Source organism: Scophthalmus maximus, chromosome 1 (assembly GCF_022379125.1).
Source record: "Scophthalmus maximus strain ysfricsl-2021 chromosome 1, ASM2237912v1, whole genome shotgun sequence".
In the NCBI taxonomy this organism is placed as follows: Eukaryota; Metazoa; Chordata; class Actinopteri; order Pleuronectiformes; family Scophthalmidae; genus Scophthalmus; species Scophthalmus maximus.
The window spans coordinates 12,016,894-12,041,293 of NC_061515.1; the positions used below are offsets into that span (position 1 = coordinate 12,016,894).

The 24,400-nt window shown below is 41.0% G+C and overlaps 4 protein-coding genes across 9 annotated transcripts in view; 3 read left to right on the forward strand and 1 right to left on the reverse strand.

The window, feature by feature from the left end:
• Positions 1 to 823: 823 nt before the first annotated feature.
• rundc3b (RUN domain containing 3b) lies at positions 824 to 10,609 on the forward strand. Of its 3 annotated transcripts, none has more exons than XM_035625854.2 (11): positions 825 to 1,065; positions 3,944 to 4,059; positions 4,586 to 4,719; positions 5,553 to 5,638; positions 5,762 to 5,851; positions 7,139 to 7,219; positions 7,831 to 8,005; positions 8,275 to 8,432; positions 8,742 to 8,888; positions 9,142 to 9,263; positions 9,351 to 10,609. In XM_035625854.2, the coding sequence occupies exons 1-11, from the start codon at positions 971 to 973 to the stop codon at positions 9,494 to 9,496; spliced, it is 1,350 nt and encodes a 449-aa protein (XP_035481747.2). In that variant the 5' UTR covers positions 825 to 970; the 3' UTR covers positions 9,497 to 10,609. The 3 variants fall into 3 exon arrangements, with proteins under 3 accessions (XP_035481920.2, XP_035481747.2, XP_035481830.2); XM_035625937.2 differs by having other exon boundaries at positions 8,775 to 8,888; XM_035626027.2 differs by lacking the exon at positions 8,742 to 8,888 and having other exon boundaries at positions 824 to 1,065.
• On the reverse strand, positions 10,546 to 15,201 carry slc25a40 (solute carrier family 25 member 40). Its single transcript, XM_035626451.2, has 10 exons — positions 15,000 to 15,201; positions 14,710 to 14,824; positions 13,853 to 13,912; positions 13,639 to 13,745; positions 13,377 to 13,444; positions 12,913 to 13,037; positions 12,430 to 12,713; positions 12,260 to 12,341; positions 11,745 to 11,825; positions 10,546 to 11,648 (listed from the first exon to the last, which is right to left on the reverse strand). Exons 2-10 carry the CDS (start codon positions 14,807 to 14,809, stop codon positions 11,518 to 11,520), a joined length of 1,038 nt encoding a protein of 345 aa, XP_035482344.1. The 5' UTR covers positions 14,810 to 14,824; positions 15,000 to 15,201; the 3' UTR covers positions 10,546 to 11,517.
• A 442-nt stretch (positions 15,202 to 15,643) lies between these two features.
• On the forward strand, positions 15,644 to 23,016 carry dbf4 (DBF4 zinc finger). 2 transcript variants are annotated; one of them, XM_047330257.1, is made up of 13 exons: positions 15,644 to 15,829; positions 15,952 to 16,083; positions 16,789 to 16,958; positions 18,377 to 18,583; positions 18,763 to 18,813; positions 18,902 to 18,971; positions 19,081 to 19,157; positions 19,274 to 19,319; positions 19,479 to 19,524; positions 19,611 to 19,736; positions 20,319 to 20,433; positions 20,909 to 21,024; positions 21,175 to 23,016. In XM_047330257.1, exons 2-13 carry the CDS (start codon positions 16,023 to 16,025, stop codon positions 21,995 to 21,997), a joined length of 1,908 nt encoding a protein of 635 aa, XP_047186213.1. In that variant the 5' UTR covers positions 15,644 to 15,829; positions 15,952 to 16,022; the 3' UTR covers positions 21,998 to 23,016. The 2 variants fall into 2 exon arrangements, with proteins under 2 accessions (XP_047186213.1, XP_035481400.2); XM_035625507.2 differs by having other exon boundaries at positions 15,644 to 16,083.
• A 743-nt stretch (positions 23,017 to 23,759) lies between these two features.
• Positions 23,760 to 24,400, forward strand: part of adam22 (ADAM metallopeptidase domain 22) — a 55,270-nt gene continuing 54,629 nt past the window's right edge. The window contains exon 1 of one of the 3 annotated variants that reach the window (XM_035624920.2): positions 23,760 to 24,230. In XM_035624920.2, the coding sequence (XP_035480813.2) occupies positions 24,134 to 24,230 (97 nt within the window). In that variant the 5' untranslated portion in view covers positions 23,760 to 24,133. The remainder of the gene's footprint in view (positions 24,231 to 24,400) is intronic. The other 2 variants (XM_035625081.2, XM_035625001.2) reach the window with 2 other exon arrangements.

Consider the following 24,400-nt stretch of genomic DNA (forward strand, 5'->3'; position numbering starts at 1 on the left):
GGGTGGTTGCGTTTTGATTAAGTGAGAGACTGTTAAAATGATAAATGTTAAATCTATCACGCAAACCCCTTCATGTGGGTGCACGCGGTAAACAGAACAACTCACTGTTTGAGCATTTAACGTTAATCAAGAGGAGCCATTCAATCGTTTTGTTGGATGAATCAGCTTTTTAATGCTTTCAACAAAAAAACAACCAGCCTATCATTTAACATCCCCTTATCTTATTTGCAGCCACATTTATCCTATTGTTTTTATCTTGTTGACTACACTAAGTATTTTGTAAATAACAATAATAACTTGTACATCCATTTTCACTGTACGGGCTCAGTGCTGGTGTTATGTATGATGTCATGTTCTAAAATTTGCATGTGCCCAAATCCACTCTGTTTATTCAATCAGAAAGCACTTTGTGCTCAAGCTTGAGAAGTGTCAAATAAATAACATTTATTATTATTACATTATTAAGAGCGCCGTCATCTTCTGTGTGTGTGTGGATGATGTGAAAATAAAAAACATCTCCGTTTTTTTCACAGAACATCCTCTGTTCCTCACTTTTATCCACATCCTCACTACCGTTTGTTAAAGATTTATTTTCAAAATAAAGGCCGGCTAGTATAGGCAAACATTAGAACATTGAAATGAAATGCAGGGTAATAAGAATCCACAGGGAATCTACACGCAAAAATGATCAGAATTTAGAAAAAAAGTAATATTAAAATAATAACTGACAGTTAACTGACATTTTATTTGCGGGCCAGATTTATACACTTTTATTTTGAAAGTTCATCCAGGAAGTCCTCTCAAACACTTTAGCTCATTGAGTTTGTCTTGACGTGTGTTTGTGTCCCACCTCCCCTCCTCCTCCAGCCGAGCAGCGTGTCCTCCTGCGGGGTGTCGGAGACAGCTGGCCCTGCCCTGGTGCAGAGGGAGCGGAGCGGGGACTGGACACCGAAACGGACACGAGCCGGGAATGGCGTCGCTCGGCGTGGGTCTGCATCTCGTCCGGCGGCGCGCAGCGGGCAGGAGCGCAGCGGTGGAGCGGAGGAACCTGCTCACGGTGTGCAGGTGGGGACCCCTCACGCGTCTGCAGCCGCGGCTGCATTTCTGACGGCAGATTTGTTGATTGTTTAATTTCCGACGCTATAGCATCTGTTTGGGATCATTATCTTTAATTAAAACTATGACTTAATGCGCACAGAGAAGAAAGTCACTGTGTCTGCAGGATGAGTGATATTAAGATGTGATTGAACCTTTAAAAGAGGGATGACATGAGGTAATTCCCCCCTGTCACGCGATTATCTTTTCTTTTTTCTTTCATTCATTGAAACACATTCACATTCAACACCACCACCATCAAACCCTCCATCTAATCACCTTCATAATCTCTTCAGTAGCTGCAGGGCCAGGATGTTAGAAATACTGAGACCTGGGGTCCAAATGTCATTACATCGTGGATTACCCACCAAAGACAATTCGTAAATTGTTTGTTTATTGTATTTATGTATTTTTTTTTACTTCCCTCCCTCCCCATGTAAGTGTGAATTCATAATCTCAGTAAATTCTGTAAAACTATTCTAGGAGCGGCCTATAACTAAAAGAGAGAAACAACACATACTTATTTGCTAGAACTTTTCCTATCTAAATGTGTGGAGTCTAGAAAACGCTGCATAAATTGGGTGTTTTTAAAGTATATACAATAAACATTGCCAAAAACAATATTGAGGACACGACTATGGTGTCCTCAATCTATTCCTCAATGAATACTTTAAATGGTAAGGCAAACAGTGTGTTTGCCTTAGATAGATAGTTTACACACACACTTCACCTGCATCAGCAGAGGTGAAAGTCTCATGTGTTCTGACTATTGATCTGTGTCCCTGTCAGTGCTGCTGGCAGATGTCAGTGATTGAATGACAGTCCCTGCGGTGCACCGACTAATTGGAACAGATCACAAAACACAGTGGTTATACTTCACCTGCTCCAGGAAAATATAAAAATAATAATAATTTTCAGGCTTCATGATGGTCAGGTGTGACGTGCGTGGGCCACCGTCCTTCATTTACTTGAAACCGAGGGGAAGGGGAAGTGATTAGACAGGTGCTGCTCGCTGACCAGTCTGGTAATTTCTGCCTCTGCAGCAGCAGCAGCAGCCATCAGCTCGCTGATTGTGACAAGCGGAGGAGGGAAAAGAGAGAGGATCAGGACGGCAAAGTGGCAACACGATTGAAGAGATGACAGAAGTATTTCACAGAGAAAAAAAAAGGATCGAAAGAAAGACTGAACACAAAACTGTAGAGGGAGGGTGTTAAAAATACAGTTTCTCCCCTATAATAACCTTTAATATTTATGAATAAAAAAAATTGTTTTATTCCACTCTGGTTTAGAGTTGAAATGATTTGGTCATAATGTGAATCAAAGGAAAAGCTTAACCATTTTGATAACTGATTCCTCATCCTCTCAGGTGTGAACTGCTTTTCTCTCTTCATCGTAAATATTTCCACTTTTAACACTGGGCAGCTGTAACTGAAGACACCAGCTTCATATTTCATCAGAAAACCCCTCAGGGTTTAGAGTTTGGCTCTATCTTTCTGTCCTTTGACCGAGACTTTAATCATCACTGTGGCTATTTTTGTCATGACATTGCCAGTCAAAAGTTTGGAGGACGGAGGATACGGTCTTCATGAGGCTGCTTCCTCCTGTGGCATATCGGGCTGTATTCAATAATATTGTACAGGATGCTAAAGGGAAAGGAGAAGAGCAGCAACATTGAGCGATTTGAGAGGATTCTTAATAACATCTATCCAAGTACAGTGTTGTCTGAAAGAAAAACGTTTACTGGCATCTCTGAGAGAAAAGAAGCGAGTGCTTCGTGCACACACCCACACAGCTGGCCACTTTCATATCAGTCATTTTGACTTGACGTAGCAGGGAAAGCTGTGTCTGTTCATTTCAAGGGTCCCAGGATGTCTGAATGGAAGATATTATTTACACCTGGGCCCTTTTCATGCTGTGACATGAAGAATGTAAATCAACGGAGGTTAGTCACTGCTCTCAATAATTGGCATGAAGTGAAATTCAGAAAAAAATGATTTGCATAATTTTTTTTTTTACAAAGGAACGATTAAGTGTATGTTGCTTATTGTTGTCAGTTGCCTAGCAAAGGGGTCCTGTGTGTACTCAACTGTGTGGGTGGTCATCACTGAAGATGTTTTTAGGCTTTAAAGACCTAATAAATCTGCGATCCATAAGGGATTGCTTTATTCAGCAGACGCAATGGGAAGATCGATTGGCTTGATTTGTCTGCGTTTAAAAACTGACTTCACAGTGATGTTATTACTTGACAAATACAACATGTAGATAATTTACCCATATGCATAGAACAAGAGTAAATTTATTATCTTTTACCTTTACTTTGACAGGACGGAAGCACCCACACGCACACTGTGGTCACCCTGCTGCTCAGCAACGAGATAGAGATCTGAAGTCAGATTATATAGTTGTATTACACACAAACACACGAACACACGCACACGTTGCCGCCTCGTCCATTAACTCTTCCTGCCTAATTTGTTGAAACAAGATTAGGTGGTCAGTCGATGCTCATGGCTTTAATGACTGGGCTGCACATTGAAACTGGTTCCATTGCAATTCAACATCACAGTGTTTGCTTTATGTTAATTAAGATGATTTCTCTACTTTTTCTTAGTTTGTCCTTAATTGTGTGCATTTGGTGATGTTTTGGTGATGTCATACAGTCTGGGATCAGACGGCAACAAAAAAAAGTAGTTTAATATGCCGGATACTTGCATGTCTCTGTAGAAAAATGGTGATTAATCTCTCACACATTTAAAGTCTCTGTGTAAAAATGGGTCTAGATTCCCTTCAAGCTACAGGTCCAATAACAGATTTTAATATCAGGCTGTACGTTATCTTTTGTGTGCAGGTTCTCAGTGAAGACTCTGCTCGACCGCTCCTGTTTTGAGACGATAGATGACTCATCTACAGAGTTCATTAATTTCGTTTCCATCCTGGAGCACATCCTTAATCATCGGCTCAAAGGTTAACCCTCCCCCCAAAGCTCATCTCAATCAAGCAGGATATTTAACAGAATACGATATTATTTTTCAGTCTTTTTTTTTGAAAGTTGATATGAGATTGACAGGAAACATGGAGATGAGAGAAAGTGAGAGGGATTATGTGATAACTGTCTCCCAGAAGGAAATAAAGGGGAGGTTATGGCTGCATGTGTCTTAGACTGCCGGGGCCTTCAGGGAGCCATGTACATAAAAATGTTGATCTAGATCAGACATTTACATACTGATCAGCATCTCATTTCCTTTTATGGAGATTAGTTGATCCTAAGACCAGTATACTGTATGAGTATAGTTTAGTGGCCTAACAGCCACTAAAAGAAATGTATGAGCTAAGACTGTAATTTATGTCACTCCTTTCAAGATTTTACTTGTCACTTCCTTAATTTTGTAAAACAAGTGTAGAGTTATTCTGTATTCCTTAAAATTAATAATGGTATGAATTCAGAATCAGGCCTTTAACTATTCTGTTTTTTTTCTGTTGCTCCTCTCAGGTCAGACGACGTGGTTTGGCTATGAGAGTCCTCGGAGTTTCTGGGATTACATAAAAGCAGCCTGCGGCAAAGTCCCTCACAATTGCATTCGAAGCATTGAGAGCATGGAAAACGTGCGATCATCAAGAGCGAAGGTGAGGCTAAACCCCTCATCAGGAATTTGGTTGATCAGATTTAAATACCTTTAGCAAGATGGAACAAAATAAGATGGATCTCCAACACAATAGAAAATACTCCTTTTGACTTTTGATAGTACAACATCTTCTGCTGCGAGGCCAAATACATCCGGATTCCCAGTACACGCAATTCAGAATCAGGCATTTGTGAGTTCAGCTTACTTTGCATTATCCTCTTAGAAAAAGCACAAATCGAACACAGTCAACAGAAAAAATGAGTTAAGAACTAACATGCTAAAAAAATGTGACTCGGTCTTACCCTGTGGGATAGAGAACAGTCAACCGGAGCTAGCATTGTTCTGCAAACAGGCCGTGAAAACGAACCTGTCTCGCACCCGATCAGTTCATCACCTTACCTTTTCAGGAGTCAGAGAAGTCAGCAGCTTTGTTAATTCGAGTTAAGAGTTAGAAAGAGTTCGAACGAGTTAGGAATTCCAGGAAAGGAAAGGTTTCTACATGGCATGTCATTAATACCAATCCTTCAAAGAGTTGACGTCCTTTGTCACGTGGTACATCATGGCGTCTTTAACCATACGTTCAGCATGAATGTACAGTAGGGAGGGCAATGTTGATTTGACTGCTGATCGGTCCAACCCTTTGGGCTAGACTGAAATACACAGGAACCGTTTGACAGTTTTTGGGCAAAAAAGGTTGTGCAGACATTTCATCATTGTCAGCGAAAGAAATCACTTACCTGTCACCAGCGAGGTCAAGGTTTTCACTTATGTTGTGCAGACTCTTAATGTTGTGCAGAGTGTTCTACTAAGTTTGATGTCTTCCTCTCTCTGCAGGGGCGGGCATGGATCAGAGTGGTGCTGATGGAGAAAAGACTTTCAGAATACATGTCATCTGCACTGAGGGACTTCAAAACCACCAGGTCTTCATGTGGTGCACGCACGCACACGCGCGCGCACACACACACACACACACACACACACACACACACACTCTTAGTTGGAGGAGTGGGAGCTGATGTCATGTTTGCCCGTGTTGACTCTAGGAGGTGTTACGAGGATGGTGCAATCATGCTGGGAGAGGAGGCGGGGCTGTTAGCAGACACGCTCATTGGACTCAACACCATTGACTTCAGGTACTGCGATACTCTAACTGTGTGTCTGGAAGAAAAACACTTTTTTTGCAAAGACACAATCCCTTTAACAACTTTGAGGGGGTGACCCAAAAGACTTTCATCTTCGTAGAGCTGTAACAGACAAAGGTTCAGCTACACTTGCCCCAAATAGAAATACACCGAAGCTTTAATACTTAATGATAATACTTAAAGACTATAATGCTTATGCGAATTGCTGTGGCTACTCTTCTGCTTTTGTGGCATTTAATATAGACAAATTTATTTGGTGACTGTGTTACAGTAAGCAGACAAACCCCTAGGTGTGTTTCTGGCAATGTTGGACCACTGTCCCTCTTGGCTAATGCATTTTCCTATGATGTTTTTGGTACGTGCAGTATGTTGCCACATTCTTTTGCAATGTTTTTGATTGATGATGCGTCTGCAGTTCAAAAAGTGACCTAAGTAATTTAGAGTATCGCTGGCTGGCGATCAACTGTTTCTTTTGTTTTTGCAGACACTTAAGGCAACTGCCAGAGGAACTGTAAGAGGCCTGGAGAGTTAGTGCCTACATTGCAGGTGGATCAGCTGCGGGCATTGCAGAATTATGTGCTGCAGCAAGAGGGAGAGCTGTGAGAGAATAATAAACCATCTACCCAACACAAGGGGTTGAATCAGCTCTTCTTTCTCTACAAAAACAATGTTATCCTCATCAAATTACTGCAGGGTGTGGAAACTGCCTTAGATGGGATGTTAAATTTGCACAAAAAAAATAATTGTGTTCGCAACCTTCCTAAATAATGCTTTTTTAAAACATAAACTAATATAAAATCTCTTAGAGGATTGGAAATAAGTTGGAAAAACCAATTTTGCCATTCTAAGATAAACAGAAAGGTCCTCAGCAGACCCCACTGTAAGGATGTAAGAAAGTACCCATCTGTTTTACAACATGGACGTGGCTTTATTTGGTTACTGGCTAACAGAAAAAAACCCTCCCACATCAAAATGAAAACAGATCTCTACAAAATAGTCTAAAATGAATTAGAATTAGAGTAGAAAATAAATGGACTGTATTTATATCGCACTTTTTTAGTCTTATCGATCACTCAAAGCACTTTTACAGTCCAAGTCACATTCATACAGCACTTCTGTAATAAGCAGATTTTCTATCACACATCATTCACTTCAGACAAAGACGAGGGGACAGTCCAAGCTGCTTGGTCAAAAGATGATTGAAAAGCACAGGTGGTGAACGCTAATGTCAAAGGGGTGAAAAGTGCTTTGAATGTCCATCTTATCGTTTGTCTTTAGCTTTTGTCTGAAGGGGGAGGGTCTGGACAGCAGCTGCCCCGCCGTGATCGACTACACGCCTTACCTGAAGTTCACTCAGAGGTATGTTAGATCAAATAAAATAAATGTACTGTATTTAGGTTCATCTACTCTTCTCAATGGAGAAGAATAACATTAAATATAATTTTTGGAGTTCAGATGTCGAAGTATGTGAGGCCAAAGAGTTTCACCAGTTAATGTTAATTTATTTGGCAAATTTTTTTATTCGTAAACATCCAAATAATGTCTTGTGTTGCACCATGAATATACTGAAGATGTAACTGAATGAAAAGACTGTTTGTCGAGACAAATCTATTCTGATATGATAAATGAAATCATTTACTTTTGTTGTTTGTCTCTTTAAGTTTATTAGACTTTATTTAAGCACCATGCACCAGTCAAATAGCCTGCAGCTCTTCATGTGGGGTCGGTATTAGATGTTCAAAAGTCCTATCTATTGGTATTAACATGAGCCATGTGTTTACATTATTTCCTGCTGCGGGTTTGTGAATAATCCTGTGAAATTTTCAACTGTGAAATTGGTAAAACAGCATTGCTTGGGTGATATTTGACCCAGCGGAGAGGGGAGATTTAGCTCAGATCTTAGATCTTGCCTGCCACTGCTGGTATTGTATTTGTGCTAATATGAGGCCACACTGTGGTTCCCCGTGCAGTGCAGACAGCATCAGCAGCGATGAGGAGGAGATGAGGACTCTCGGGAGCAGTGGCAGTGAGAGCAGCTCCCCCGACAAAACGGCCACCGCCGCCTCCATCTTCACCGAGCAGAGCAACTTGGTCAGCAAGTGCAAACGCTTTGAGCAGAAGTATCGCGTGGTGCTGGAGCAGAAGGTACGCGTGTGTCCGAGCCGGTCAACTGCATGCATGTTATTTCTTGATTAATAAATTGGATGGTAATATATGCCAGTGTGACATTTCCCTTGCTTTCTGCATAATAATTAGAGGCTTGAATCCGCATTGTGTCTTTTCCTCTGTGGCTGTTTCATTTGCTCCGCGCGAAAGAACAAAGAACGTGGCTGCGTGTTCACACATCGGTGCCCTCGTGGCATTAAACAAACTAGTGGAAGGACGGCGTGTGTGTGCGCATCTGTTTGCCTCAGGGTTACCTGGAGGAGCTGGTCCGTCTGCGAGAAGCCCAGCTGTCGGCGGCCGTGTCTCATAACAAAGCTCTTCAGCGGAACCTAGCAGACACACACCTCTCCCACGCACTGGAGAAGGAACAGCTGGAGTTCATCATACTGGAACTACAGGACCAACTGTGAGTTCATTCTCTCTCTCTCTCTCTCTGTGTGTGTGTGGGTGTGTGGGTGTTTGTGTGTGTGTGTGTCAATGGTGGTGAAGAGGATTTGGCAGCAGATCCAGCTGTGAATGTGACATTCAGGACACAGTCAGACGGCTGGAGGTTGCAGGTGGTTTGTTATCTGTGAGTTGTTGAAACCAGTCACACTCGGTGCTGCTCGTGTCGTTCCATTAATGTTCTTATCAGTGAGAAAAACCGCCCAGCTGCCAGCCTGTATGTCATGGAAGACGGAAGAAAAATTCCCAAACAACTGACTATTGTTTTTAGGACAGTGCTGAAGAACAATGATTTGCGGTCCAGACAGGAGTTGACAGCTCATCTGACCAATCAGTGGCCGTCCCCTGATGCCCTGGACGCCAACGCTGTTGCCCTGGACACACTGCTGTACAGGAAGAGCACTGGACAGTGGGAGGAGTACGTAGATGAGTTCACATCGCCCCGCTTCCACGTTTAGTGTGGTTGTGTGTATTATTGCTGCAGCTGATGATTATTACTCCACTACTGACTTTTTAATTTAACAATGAATGTGGGCCCAGCCGATGTTTGATATTTCGCTTATTAAATGACACAAATCAATAATTAAATTTCAAAAATGCTGCAGATTCGTTTTCTGTCCTTGTCAACAATAGGTATGCACTTTATTGATCCTCAATCCTCTTGTCTACAGGAAGAGTTTCCAAAGTCTGGAGCAGCTGTCTGCAGACATGAGCCTCTCCCAGACTTCTCTTGAACCGTCACACACACTGAGTCTGGAGGCCCGGCTGGCCGGCACACAGTGGCGCCACCAGGGTACGTTGCCTCCCGCAAAACATGCACTGCTGACAAGAAAGTCTCCACTCCGAGTTGAGTGCTTACTTCATGTACCATCTCGTTCAGATAAAGAGGAAACTCCCTCTCTGAGAGGTCTGTGTGGCTCCCTGACATCCGTCGCCAGCTACAAGTCTCTGGCCAGCCTGAAGTCCAGCGAGTGTTTGGTCAGTCCTGCAACGGAAATCAGCAGCCCAGGAATCACCCCTTCATAGAGAACAGACGACAACGGACGACAATGCAGGAACCACCTCAGTGTAGGTGATCCTGATTTTCTGCTCAGAGAGATTTATGTTATGTACATTTAGCCCACATTCCTGACAGATCGACAGCATATTTTAAAACTGAGGATCTGTTGAAGCATGTTCTTTGATTTGTGATAGAACTCAGACCAGCACCATCAGACCGATTAACAAATGCACGTCTGAGTTGAAACACTGGTCACTCGTCTCACTTGTGAGATTAATCAATGTGATTGGTTTTGTTTTGTAGTTGTTTTTATCTGTACTGCATCATTTGTCTTTCTTTATTGGAAAAAAAATAGGGAGTTTACGTATGAAGTTTATGTCACTTCATAGAACTGAGAAGACGCCGATGAGGGTGTGTCTTCCCTCCTCTACGAGGAGGTTTCACTGCATGCTGAAAATACTGATCAGAGTTTAGGGTGCAAAAGCCTTGGTCTGTGTTTGATCTTGTTTCTCACTACAAATTGACTCCTGTAGTTAAAAGGGTCCTTTGATAGCCTCTGTGCTGTTACTGCTGATACCAGTTATGTTTTCTTTTAATCTACTCATTTCTTTGATTCATAATGAAGGTACTTTCACTGTTGTCACATTACATTATCAAAGTTTTGCATAGTCTCACATCATGTTCTTGCGCCTTTCTCAGTCTTTTATGTTGTACATAATGCAATATCAAATGGGTTTGTTCTCAGGTAATGACCACTATGATTAATATTCAACCATCAGTTCTGGGTTTAGACCATCCTTATTCCCTTTACTTATTTAAATGCAGTATTTATACTTTAACGGCTAGTTACCACAAACAGATCAATCCTTAAACTTTAAGATAATCTGTTAGGACACAAATGAATATATTGCAATAGAGATATTGAGTATGAGAAAATATGTTGACAGAATATCAGTAGAATAATTGATATATAATTAATCTTATTGGTGACTAGCCGAATACCTCAATACTGAACTTATGACTTTGCCTTTAGCTCTTTCCAGCAGTCATTTGCACAGACATACTACACACAATGTTTTATGGATGTTTACCTTTTTAATCTTCATTTTGAATAAACTCCACTTGCTGAAACTGTGAAATTGGATGCTAATATTTGAGTTTTTATAACACAATGAACGGGTATGGTGATAAAAGAGGTTTCTGGCACAAATTCACCTACTTCCAAAGTGCACGGAGAAGGGGATAAAACTCCAGCAACTCATTTAGTATACAGAACTTCATTGCTAGACATCGGGTTCATCCATTTTTTTGGGGTAATTTAATCACATTTTCAAAGGCACTTGGAGCTGAATACCATCTAACATGTTGCGTCTGCTTAAATGTGGGGCAGTTATACAGTTAAGCAGTGTTAGACACACTGGTGTAGGAAGGGGGAGCAATAAAAATTCTGTTCTCAAAGCAATGCCCGACAACGGCTCTTTAAATTTATAAAATAATGAGTTTCGACTGTGCTGAAGGCCACAAGCCCAAACGTGTCGGTCCAACAATTAACTTATTCTATGTACTGCAAGTTCTGAGGGAGTTTTGATGTCTACAAACACATTCACAGGATTGAAGTGCAAGTGCAAAAAAATCTTTTTTTTGACTGTGAGAAACACTTACACACAGTCGAACAAAATTAAAGGACTTCAGGATCAATGCACATAATCCCAGTGATGAGGGATCTGGGTAATTACATTATTTACAAAACTGTGGCTGCCATCTGCTGGCTGTTTAATGCATCAAATACCATGGGATTTGAACATCGAAATTATTTCTTTTAAGTTGTGCGTACAGGGTATAAAGCAGTGAACCTAAAGTCATGGAATATGAAATCATAAATATTATTATATATATTTTGATCAGCTAGAATTTGTAATGTAGAAATGGGTCAAGCGGTTTATTTTTTTCACTCCCATTTCTGCTTGTTTTAAATTTGGCAACCTTATCTTCCCCCTCACAGGTATAATGTAGCAGTAGTCATTGAGAGAAGTGAATGAAAAAAAATTCAGGTGTTGGTCTGTAGCGGCCCGAGGATCCTCTCCTGGTTGTGTTTGCGGAAAAAGGCCTTTCCAAACTCATAACTGCTGATCATGATGGCACAGGCTGGGGCCACTTTGATCACCCTGGGGAGGAAACCTGGCAGAGAGAGAGAGGGCAGATCAGAGTTAAAACCGAGGATTTAGTAAAAATACAATAATGATCCACAAAATAAAGCAGAAGAAATGTGTCTACCTGCGAACAGTCCACCAAAGCCGTCCTGTGCAACAATTCTGCTCATCACGCTGAAGGTGGAGGGGGAGATCTTACTCGTCACTGAAAAGAGGACACTCGTCAAAGACCCATTACTGCCTTTCGAAACAAGTAAAATACTATTTTTGTATTTTGACTTATTTGTCATCTATTTAGACATCTTAAATTTCACTGGTACAGTTGAGTTTCAGTTTTAAACTGGATGTTGTTGTCATGCAGTTATGTTAAGTGGCAATATATACTTTCTGTGCACGATGACAATAAAGCGGCAAAACATCTCTTTGACATCAAATTGTATTCCTATTTACATGTGTCCTCCTTAACATCAATATGCTGATGTATTTCTACTCCAAGATTTTCTAAATAACCCCTGGAAAACTGCAGAGGTACCCCTGGGGTGCCTGTACTGCTGGTTGGGAATCATTGATGTAGAACATTTACACTCTTCAGAAGTATTTACTTATTAAAATGATTTAAAAAAATTATTTCATAATTACAATTCTTCGCTTGTAGCTCTCCCACCTCGACCTGCCTTCTTGTTTTGACAACATCAAAAGGTAATGTCACAACGGACGCAATCTGAAAGAAATCAAAATATGAATGAACAAAACAGATTACAGTTGACTCATGAACTGTCTGTCAGAGTGCTGTTTGCTGATGCACTTACAGAGCCAGACGCTGCTCCAGATAAGAAGATGATGCTGAATGAAGGTTCTCTGGAGTTGTACCTTTCGCACAGCCAGCTCTTGCTCTTCTCGTAGTTGTACCAGTACATTGCCGAGAAGGGCACGTCCCGGAGCAGCGTGGGTCCTAGACCTCTCCACAGAGACAGCCAGCCCTCCGTCTCCACGGCTGAGCGGATGCAGTGCGTCAGCTCCCTGTACGACTGTTTCTGAGACTGCAGCTTAGTGCGCATCAGCTCCAGGGGGCTGATTACTGTGGCCGAACCCACTGATGTGAACAGGGCAAAGACAAAACAGAGTAAAAAAAAAATGTGCTGGACAGAAAAAATTCAAACTAAGAAAAACACAATTTAAAAGACACCAGATAACACTGAAAATTTGTTTGGTAGATTAATTTATTTTAAAATTTAGTGTATCGATTTATGAAACTGTTGTCTTCAGTGATGAGATGGCAGAGCATAGCTCACCTCTGGCGAGAGATCCCGCCAGGAGGGGGGCCTCGTCGGCACAGGCGCCCATCCTGACCCTGAGTGCTGCACAAAGCTGCTCGTAACATGTGAAGTAGATCACCGTAGCTGGGACGGCCATCACACTGGAGACAATAAACACAAATCACACTTTATTTACATGTCTTTGACAGTCAGGCAAGGAGTCGGCCACAAAAACAACATGAACAAAATGAACAAACGTAATTTACTCAAGAAGATTCTATTGTTATAATACTTAACATAAATAAATGCTCGGTAATCACCCAAAAAAAAAAAACCTTAGGTGGTTTGCCACTGAATGGTACAACTTCAAAGCACCAGTAATGAGTGAATCAGCTTCAGGCTGAACAACAGTCAGCAGACCATGTAACTAGTCTTTCAGCTGAGAGTAGGCAGAATGAAATGCAACACGGTGTACACCACGCAGAAGACTTAACGCTCACAGGGTTGGAGGTAGACCACTCCACAATGCCTTTACTCCCTCATGGCGTACGATCTTCACGAAGGCATCCTGCGGAGATACAGAGTGTAGAGTCAGAGCAGGAAGATGAGCCGTGCAGCAGTCAGAGGTTTTTAACGATCACAATATGACAGTGTAGCTTCGCTTTACACATGAGAATAGGCTACACCTCCCACTGAAGTGAATGTCACAGGAGCTCCTGAAAATTGAATAATTACAAGCATCAAGAATGTAAAATGTTTTACCAGTGTGCCACTGAAGTGACCGGGAGCTTTGTACCAGGCCTTCGAGTTACCATTTTCACAAACACATATGTGGTCCATCAGTCCATTGCAGTAGACGAAGCATTTCCCTGAACATTGAAAACACACATATATGGTCAACCAGCGTTTACTATACAATGGGGTAATTTGAAACATAATACCAGACCAATATAAGTTATAATCATGTTCATTATACCTTTGGGGAAGGGGTTTTTCTGTGCTTGAAGTCGGATCTTCACAACATCCAAAGGTGTGACTGAAAAATATGCAACAACTCACCATAAGTACAGTAGCTCCACTGTGGTCTCACTATCCAAAACACAATGCACTAATTGTTGTACATGTATTTACAGTAGACAGTTACTGATCTATGTTATGTAAGTTTTTTTAGTCCATTTAAAACAAATCACAGACATTCTACACACAGTTTATTAGGTACACCTCGCTCAAACTAGTAAAGGTAAAGATAATTAAATCTCATCTTCATGAAAAGTTATAATGTTCCGCTTAAAGCCGCAACAGTTGATCGATGAATCAATTAATCGATTAGTCATCGATTCCTAAATTAATCGCCAACTATTTTGATAATCGATTAATCAATTCAAGTAGTTTTTATGAAAGAAAAAGTCAAAATTCTCTTATTTCAGCTTCTTAAATGTGAATATTTTCTGGTTTCTTTGCTCCTCTATGACAGTAAACTAAATATCTTTGGTGTGTGTACGAAACAAAACATCATATTGGGGTTTGGGGAAACACGATCGACACTGTTCACCAAGTTATGACACTTTATGGACGAAACAACTAATCGATTAATCGAGTAAATAATGGACAGATTAATTGCTTATGAAGATAATTGTTAGTTGCAGCCCTAGTTCCGTTTTAGATGGACTCAACTGCATGTATATTTTTGGAGGCTGTAGTTTGTGTTGCCATTCAAAACTACCGAATTATTGTTTAGAGAAAAGTCTCATTGTTTTGTTATGACTGGCAGAATAATCATTAGCCGTATACGTATACACCTGCACAAGGAGAAGGTAAGTCAGAGGCTCTCACCCAGCAGGGACGTGAGGATGGCTCCAGAGCCGGACGCCACCATCTGCTGGAGGGGACTGATGTCTTCGCCGGCTGCAGGAGCTGAACTTTGCCCAATCATTGTTGTCCCCCCCTTCTTCATAAAACACATATACATCTCGTCATTGGATACGTTTTAACCTTCACTGTAGATGTCAGTTATACAAAAAAAAAAATCAATCACTCTGTCAAAATAATAAATGCGAGACCATAGGAACGCTGTCGTAGTTAGGCTAACCAGAGTTAGCTAATAGCTTAAGTCAAATTCCTACCTGCTAAAATGTCCAAGCATCCACGGAGTCTGCCATGAACACACACATCCGTCTCTGTGCGTTTAGTTTCCCCACAGTGTGTCACTCACTGCTGTCCTACAGGCTCTGGACGTTCAACATAGCTGAGACACGCGTGCTTTGGTAACAGCCCGGCTGACAGTTTACATAGCAAACACATGACGGTGGTGACGTAAGCGGCGTAATCTAAAATTCGACTGAGCACATTCTTAGATTTTTCTCGGTTTTACTTTATATTAAATGCAATAAAAAATACATGAAACGCAACCAAATAAATATTTTTTTAATTTGTCAATATATATTTTTAGAAGCTTTTAATAATGTTCGTTTACGTACAGTATTGTGGAATCATCACATTCAAACACAAGGGTTGTGTTTACGTATTTCCTGTGTTGCCATGTTTGAGTGGTTTCTGCAAAAACGCCAAAACGTCTTGCTTTCGCGAAAGAATGGATGACAAGGTTGACTTAATCGAAAAAAGAAATGGCACATTTCTGAATTTGGATAGTTGGGTTCTCAATATTTCCAGATTATTGTGTTTAACGGTACAAAAGGGAACTGTAGCACTTTTGACTGAGATATTGGTAACGTAGCCGGAAAGTATCGAACGTGGCAACGTACACTTCCGCCACCGTTGGATTTAAAGCGGGAAACGGATGTTTTGTGATCTAAAAAGTTAAGCCCAGCTGGTAAAACATTTGAAAGCAGCTGGTCAACGGATGGCGCGTGTTAACGAACATGCTAGCAGCCCTCTGGAGACCCGTATGAACTTCTTACCTTAACGACACAATGTAACGCAAGACGCAAAGCAGGTAACCGTCGAAGCTTTGTGTCCGCTTGGACACATCGTACTTGCTCGACAGACACCGTCAGTCGAAGTCAACAGCCAGCACGTCGTCTCTTTTTGCCGATACGTTTTTCACTGTTGTTAAAGAGACACCCAGGGGGCTCAACGAAGGATTACCCTCAACATAGAGGGACAACAGTAAAAAAAAGAATTCCTCAATGAAAGAGAATAACATGAAGCCAAAACGCATTCATAGGCCCAGAGGACCCAACTGGCAAGGTAAAGCTCTTGTTTATTACCTTACTCTAGTAGTATTATTATTTGTATTACCAAGGCTTTGTTTTCCTGCGTCCCAGTTAAAGGTGAAACGTGTAGGGTTAAGTATTTGATGACGACTATTACATTCATTGACAAATATAACGATTTATCTAATCTTTGGGATTTATCAGTTACTAATCTGCTCCACCAAATCTATAAGCGGTGTCACTTTAAGTGAAGATCTGAGTCCAAGCTAAACTAAGCTTGACCTCAAGACCCTGGTTTGAATAAAGGCAGGTCAAGTAAACTCTTAAAAACCTTAACAGCAGAAAAAAAATAGATGGAATACATCAGTGAAGAACAGACATGTAATCGATGTTGCAGACAGGAGCAGTCGAGTTAAACCCTACAGCTGCTGAGAAACGGTTTTATATCAGCAGGTATATTAAATTCAAAATGTATACATTTTATGTAAATATTAAGTATAGTAGCATTTAGAGTTTTTTGACAAAATAAAAAAAATGTTTGGATTGAGGGCATCTGAAGTTGCTGCTGGTATGACCGTGAAGACCGTTCAAGCAGCTAGTCAAATGAATGGACTCGATTTGTGTTAATCAGTAAACTGAGTGATATCTACTATTCATGTAATCAGATGAGATTATTATCTTGTGGATTTGATCATTTTCCTTCTCCCTCTGTCTGTGATTTTTAATGATGGTCTTTTAGGAAAGGGCGTTAACACAGGCGACACGACAACACTCTGCCAAGCTAAGCCCACGTCACATGTGCCCTCTTCGGCTCGAAGCAAACCTTTTGCCGGAAAAGTGTTTTACCTGGACCTGCCGTCAAACAGAGCAGCAGAGACCCTCGAGAGTGACATCAAAGAACTGGGAGGGGTGAGACAAAAACTCTATTTAGATTTTTGAAAAGCTTCTCGTGTCTGTGTCTTGTACCTTTCTAGTTAACTGTATTTGTATACAAAGTCACAACAGTCATTATCTCAAGGAACTTTACAGAGTAAGGTTGAGACCTTTACAGTAGTATAAATATGGAATGGGAGAAAAAGCGGAGAAAGAGAGAATTCAAGCACTGATGTAATGACATTGACAATAAAAATCGCAAAACTTGTTTATGTGATGCTGTTATCAATAATGGCAGCAGCAGTTGAGCCCACACCAATAAATAACATTAATTAATAATATAATGATAATAATAATAATAGTTGAGTAGTTGTGGATGCTCTGGAGTCAGAGATGCAGAATGAGGCCAGGGAGAGAGAGAGGACAGAGAAGGAAAGCACAAACTACAGAAGAGAGAAGACACAATGTTGGTGTGAAATATATGCTGGTTGCATTATAGGAATTCCCCCTAAAGCCTTGTCTATAGCAACAATTTGACACGTTCGATCACAAGTGTGGGATTTAAAGAACCAGAACAGTCATACTCATTGCATAGACTCCATTTAGTTTACATTAACAATGACTCCGCCATGTGCTAAACAGCGTTCCACGGGGTTTTGTGCTACGATCAGTATTTTTCATCTTTATACATGCTTCATTTAGTTAATATTATCAAAAAGCAACACCTATATTTCGTCATCTGTATGTATCTCTGAAGCCAGATGAAACTACTCCGTTTAGGACCTTGATATTGCTTTTAACAATGAAAAGTGCTCTATAAACGAGATTTATTATTATTACTCTGGTAGTTGATCCTGTAATGATTAACTTCTAAATTTACACAAAATTTATGTCATTGTACTTGGCCCGAAACTTCTCAGAAAAACATTGTCCGATCATATAGTCATACGTTCGGATGGTATTACTTTGGCGTCCACTTCTACTGTAAAGAGCCTCAGAGTTTATTTTTGACCAGGACATGACATTTGACTCACACATAAAACAAATCTCTCTTGGACAGCCTTCTTCCGCCTTCTCAATTTTATTAAAATTAGAAACGTCTGTTCTCCTGTAATTCCCTTTTATCAGTATGTACCATAATGTCTTTTTAAAAGAAGCCTCCAGTTCATCCAAATTCTGCATTGCGACTCGTGAGTACTGACACAAACCAGAAAAGGACATCAGACATATTTCTCCCATAATAGAGATGCAGCTTAAAAGCAGAACGGGAGGCAGAGCCTTCAGCTACCAGGCTCCTCTCTGTTGGAACCAGCTCCCAGTGGACTAAAATAATCCTAATTTTGATCTGAATTAAAAAAATATCTGCACAGTTCTGCAGTTGTTACTCTGGAAAAGATTGGTCTTCAAGAATTCCAAAAAAAGCTTATAATTTCTATTTCTTGTTTTCCACTCAGACTGTTGAGAAGTTCTTTAGTAAGGAAATCAAGTATCTGGTGTCCAACAAGAGGGAGGCCCGATATGTGCAGTGCCTCAGGCAGCAGGACTCTCCGGTCCCCAGCCCGGACTCCGGACAGAGTTCACCTCACCCTCACTCAAACCCGCACCGGCCTGGCAGCCATGGGGACAACATCAGAAGCAGGTCTCAGGTTCAAACAGACACAGTAAGTTGACTTTTGTTGTTGCACCATCTATTGCATGACTGCCTATGTTTCACCTTGACATAAAGACATAAAGCAAGATATGCGTTTTGTTTCTATCTCACATTTTTAACTTGCTCTCTGATCAACATGAAAAACAAATTCTAACCGTCTAAATTCAAATTTATGTTGTTGATTTGCAGTTTGTGACAAGTCGAGGGAAATCATTGGTGGAGAAAGTGGTGAAAGAGCAGGTTTGTTAAGTCAACACTAATGAGTTCACAAAGGACTGTTAATTACTTCTTTTATTTTCTGGTGCTAACAGACATTGTCTGTGTTCAGGAGAGGGTACAGATGAACAAGATCCTGTCAAATGCTCTGGAGTGGGGTGTGAAAATCCTCTATGTAGACGGTATGTCCTCCAGATTATTTCATTGCTTAAATTATTACTTATATTATTTTGATTTTTTGCTGTGGTAACTATTTTTTGATTTGACTTGACTATTGTATTTTTTATGCAGATGCAATGGCATATGTACAGAAGAGAAAAAAGATTGTCAGCAGCCGGTGTCCTGCGACCGCCGCTGTCAAGGCAAATGTAAGTTTATGGGTTGAAAACCTTAAATACATTCTTTGTGAAAATGGATTATTATGTTGAAAGTGAATTGCTTTAACAGTGACATTCTAAAGTGCTTTTTCTCTTGTGCTTTATAGGTCAAAGTTGTGTCAGCAGCTAGGCTAGGCTTTCAGAAATGCAAAGGTAAATGTCTAATCTACCACTAAACAGTTTCGCTGGGCTGATGTAGGTATTACCCAGTCAGTATTATGTATTTTTGCTTGAAATGTAGCCTCTTGTTCTTGATACTCTGTAAATACCTTCTCAAATTGAAATTGACTAAATATGATATTTTTTTTCCAGGTGGACGACTCAGCAAACCCTTTGTCAAGGTTGAGGATTCAAGCAGGTAAAAGACAATAGATTTAATTAATCTGACATCCACCCACCGTCTCATATTTCTGTGCTCTTAAATATTTCTTTTCACAACTTCAGACACTACCGTCCAATCTGCCTCTCAATGCCAAAAATGCCCGAGTTCAACCTGAAGACTGTTGCTCCTTGTAGCCCCTTCTGTGTCGAGGACAAGCTTCCCCCTGGGAACAAACAGGAAGGACAAAGGTGTGGTTCCGTCTTCTCTTGTCTTTCTTTAGTGAATATAAAATGTGGACAGTAGAGTATGTTATTTGTTCTTATTTTAACAACTTAACCAACTTAAATATTTAACCTAAATTCCCCCCCAGGTAGCTTTAGAATTAGTAACTTGATAATAAATGCAATGTTGCACCCAGCTTCCTTTGCATTTTTCAGTTTTATGACTACATCTATCTCTTCTAAAGAGTCCTGCTCTTAATCCTTAATTCTGATGCACGGGGAAGCCACAGACAAAAACATGGATTAAAATGACTAACCAACTGACTAAATGAGTAACTGACTAATTAACTAGGTAACCAACTAACCCCTAAAACATTGCTTTGTATGAATATTTCCTTATTCAGGTCAGGCTCAGATGAAGTATGTATTTGCGATCTGTTGAAATTTCGCATCCTGAGTAAGATTTCTTAAGGTTACTGAAATGTGCTCGTCCACGCTTCTTTGGTTTGTACTGCTGGAGCCACTTGCTTGTCAAGACTAAATTTAGCAAAATCTATTTTCATCTTAGTCTGATTTTATTTGTTTAACCCCTGGCTCCTCTGGGAACAGAGGTGCGAAAGCCTCAGCCAGTGAAGACAGAGCTCTTGGCCGAAAGAAGAACAAAGACAAGAAACGAGGCGGCTACTGCGAGTGCTGTATGTTCAAATATGAAAACCTCACGTCGGTAAGTCTTCACATTTGTCACAACAATACCATGACTGTATTAGTTATTTATTATGAAAGAGCATTTACTACGAACAGTGATTGTTTCTGATGGTGTCATTTTAAACGGTTAAACTATAGGTTTTACTCTTATTTATTATCCCCCCTCTTATACTAGACAGAAGAATTGAGAGATGCACCAGAACTGTAATGTGGATCCACAATTAAAAACATCTGATGTTAAATGAGTCGTTTAAATGTATGAATGGGAAACTGGGCCAAACAAATCTTGCAAAAGATCTAGTTTAACTTCAATAATACTCTGTTCAGATCTGAAGTCATTTGCCTTTATTCTCTGTGAACATCTTATGTGGCGGAAGCTTACATAAGAATATTTTTAATCTAATTGCTTCTGCAACATAGGAAATTGTGCTCAGTAGCCTCCACTGGAGAGAGCTGTGGTTATCAATAATTTAAAGGAATCATTTTTTGTTCAGCATCTGCAGAGTGAACGTCACAAGGCTTTCTCCAAAAGTGATGAGTACTTGGTGGTGGACAGACAGGTTTCAACACTGCACTGCAACTTTATCCACATCAGAGCCAAAGTTAAAAGGTAATGTTGCCCCATTCCTTTTAAACTTTCATCAACATTGAATGTTCACAATAAATATTTCTAAATCTCTCTTATCTTTCTTTTTGACTCATCCAGATCTTTTTATATTTTCTATTCCATTAAATTCTATCTCTTTGATTTTCCCAATAGACCAAAGTGCAGTGTTTCCTCTGTTCTGGTTGCTCATGGACCATGTGGGAAAACGGAGCTAAGGCACGAGGGAGATCAATATACCGCAGAGACTATTAAAGAGGAGCAGCACCAGACTGTTGAAGGGGAATCTTATTCAGGACACGCTCCAAAAATCAGATCAGCTCCCGGTTCTACTCCTCTGATTCAGAGGGAGGGAGTCAGGAGGAATTGCCACACTTACTCAGACAGATCCAACTTCAAATCTCTTGCACGCAAGCGGCCGTGCAGAAAGATTTCCTTGAATACTTGCACACAAAAAGCTGAGCAGGATGAAATTCTTCAGCCCAGGGGAGAAACAGCGTCCTCTAGAGGCGAATGCCTCGTATCTTTCCCCTCCAGAGTTCCTCAGGTCGACTCATTGGACCATGTGTCTCTCAAAGACAGCTCATCCTCACTCTTCCACGACATCAATGCACAGAAGGGTTCCTCAAAAAGCCTACATTTTGTGACAAATCAACAAGAAGAGTCTAATGCGAACGAAGATGTTTTACCGTTTGAGGCTGTGCAGGATGAAAGTTTTTTGCCCAACAAAATGACTGGGAACAATTTAGCAGAAAACATGAAAGGGGAGGTTCCTCCGCAAAGCTTCTCTCCAGTCCGGAAAATACAGAGAAGGATCAGAGTCTATAAACGCAAAAGACGGAAAGTGGACACACATGTTGAATGTGTAAAGCCGATCGATTCTCCTGACAACTCCATGCTGAAACTTTGGGAGCTTTTCCAGTCAAGTGATGACATGGACGTGGAGTTTCATGGATTTGAGGCCTACGAGAGCAAATGAGCTGAAGGGATGAATTGGAATATTATTTTTTTTTTTTTTTACAATGTGTCAGTAACATTTGGCTTGTAATTGAGTGGCTGCCCTTTGAATTATAATAATAATATTAATTTGCACATTCATTGTGGACTGAAACATCCATTATTTCCCCACTTGGTAGAAGTTACCACGCTCTTGAAATAATTTTACACCAAATTATGCATTCTTCAGTTTTAGACAAAAGAGTTGTGAATTGATTATTTTTCCAAATCAGATTTGGGTCAAATGCACAGGAAGTGCAGCCTTTAAACTTGAACATGCATGGTAAATGCATGAATGAAAGTCTGACAAAACTCTCATCCAGACACCATGAAGTGGAGAAAGGAGCCTCCTCTTCTTTCTCAGTCCCATCACAAGGTAATAATGGGAATTTATGGTTGACAGAACAGTAATTAATTTGGCTATTAATTTAGGAATAACCAAGTAAATACATTTTGAACGAAAGTGTAAAATGTAAGAAAAATCTAAGAAATATATATTTTGAATGTGATTATTTTCATGGTTTACAGTCTGCATGCATGCTGAACAATTAATGAGTGTTGTTCATTTACAAAACAAAAAGCTTCAACGGTGACATCGTTCATCTAAAGAAACAAGACTTGACTCTTCCCAGACATGAGGAACTGATTGTATGTGTAGCATCAAATACGTACTTTACTATTTGTATATATGTATTTAATGTGAATGACCTGTAGATTGGCACTTGACATTATGTGACATTTAAGAATTGAATGAAGAATGGGTTAGGTGCAAAGTGCACTTTTCCTGACCGGCCTTCATGTGGGTTTCCCTGATGCATTAGCTCAGCGTCTCCCTTTTCCACGCGTCTAGTGCATTAGCATATAGTGCCGATATTCTCACTCACTGCTCTCACACCAATGCACTGGGTCAAATGGGACTGACATTAAGAAAGAAACACGAGAAACAATGTGTTGTGAGGTACAAGTACAGTGTCTCTGTAAATAAAGGCAATGCTGAATGAAGACATTATTGTTGTTTTTGTGGCTCTCGTACAGATTATAATCTGCTCCCACTGGGCTTTAAAAGTGCACAGCCTTTCTGCATACTGAGCACACGTTAAGGATTCATTCCTCATCTATCAGGGTTGTTCGAGTCTACTATGCATATACACATGGACAACCCCTTCTACACTCTTTAAACTGGTGGTGAGACTAATCAGCTCACTAGTCCTTGACGATTTGCTTGGTGACGCCGGGGCAACCCACACTGGTACTGACCATAAACACTGGTTTTACAGCAACATAAAAGATTTTGTTGTTGCTGCCTTGTCTCCACAGTTTGAAGTGGAACAAAGGAGCAGATTGTGCAAGAAGAATAAAAAAAGCATTACAAAAAAGAATATGAATGCTCACAAACATCTTACCCAATTTTATTCGTCATTCATTTTTTGAACATGTTGCTGTTTATCGTTTCATCACAGGATGATCAGATGTAGGTTTTGTGTTGTTGTTGCAGAACTAATCATGGGGAAACAATTATTTCATTTGGACAAAAAAACAAAACAACAACACAAAAACAAAACAACCACAGACACACAAGCCAAGTGTGCTCATCACATCTGTTTTTGTAACTTGGCTTGTGGAGAGCTGGCAGATGATGATGATGATGGAGTGAGTCATGGCGACACTTACAGGGGCAGTAATCTAACACGGAGGGATGTTGAGGAGGAGGTGGGCTCTGCGTGATCCCAGTCGGCGGAGGGCCGGGCCCGCTGCCTCCCTCCACCCTGTCCCGGCTCATATTTATGCATTAGGCGTTTCTGCAGTGAGCCGCTGGATATTGATGTGTTGTAAGGAGGTGTTCCCAGTCCTCCCCTCCCCTCCTCCTCCCCCCTTATCCCTCTCTCCTCCGTTGCAGGCTGATCCGCGGCTCTCGGTGCGCTCAGACGCGTTTGGCGTTCAGACTGCTCAGCGCCCCGATGGCCCCCCACCAGAGGGACTGCGCTAACCCCACGGCCAGCCCCGGCCCCGAACTGTCCTAGCGACGGCAGGACCGCCGGCAGCCTGCTCCTGGAATACCGCATTGTTTCATAATTCCCAACCAGGGAGAGGGAGAGGGAGCGAGGGAGAAAGAGAGGTGATGATGCTGATGATGAGTCCGAGATGGTGGCTTTCCCTTTTGTGCGTCCATGGGCTGATGCACGTCGGTCACCAGAGCAGCCCGAATGCACGACATGGTAACTGCTACTCCTTTTTCGTTTGGCCAAAAGGTTTAATTCGATATTCTTATGCTCATTTGTATTTTTCTTAATATAGCCATGGCTCCGTGTATCTGTTTCGTGTCATCGAGGGAAGCGGTACCGATCGACGTGTCGGGTGTCGTCGGTCGTTGTGGGGGAACATGTCT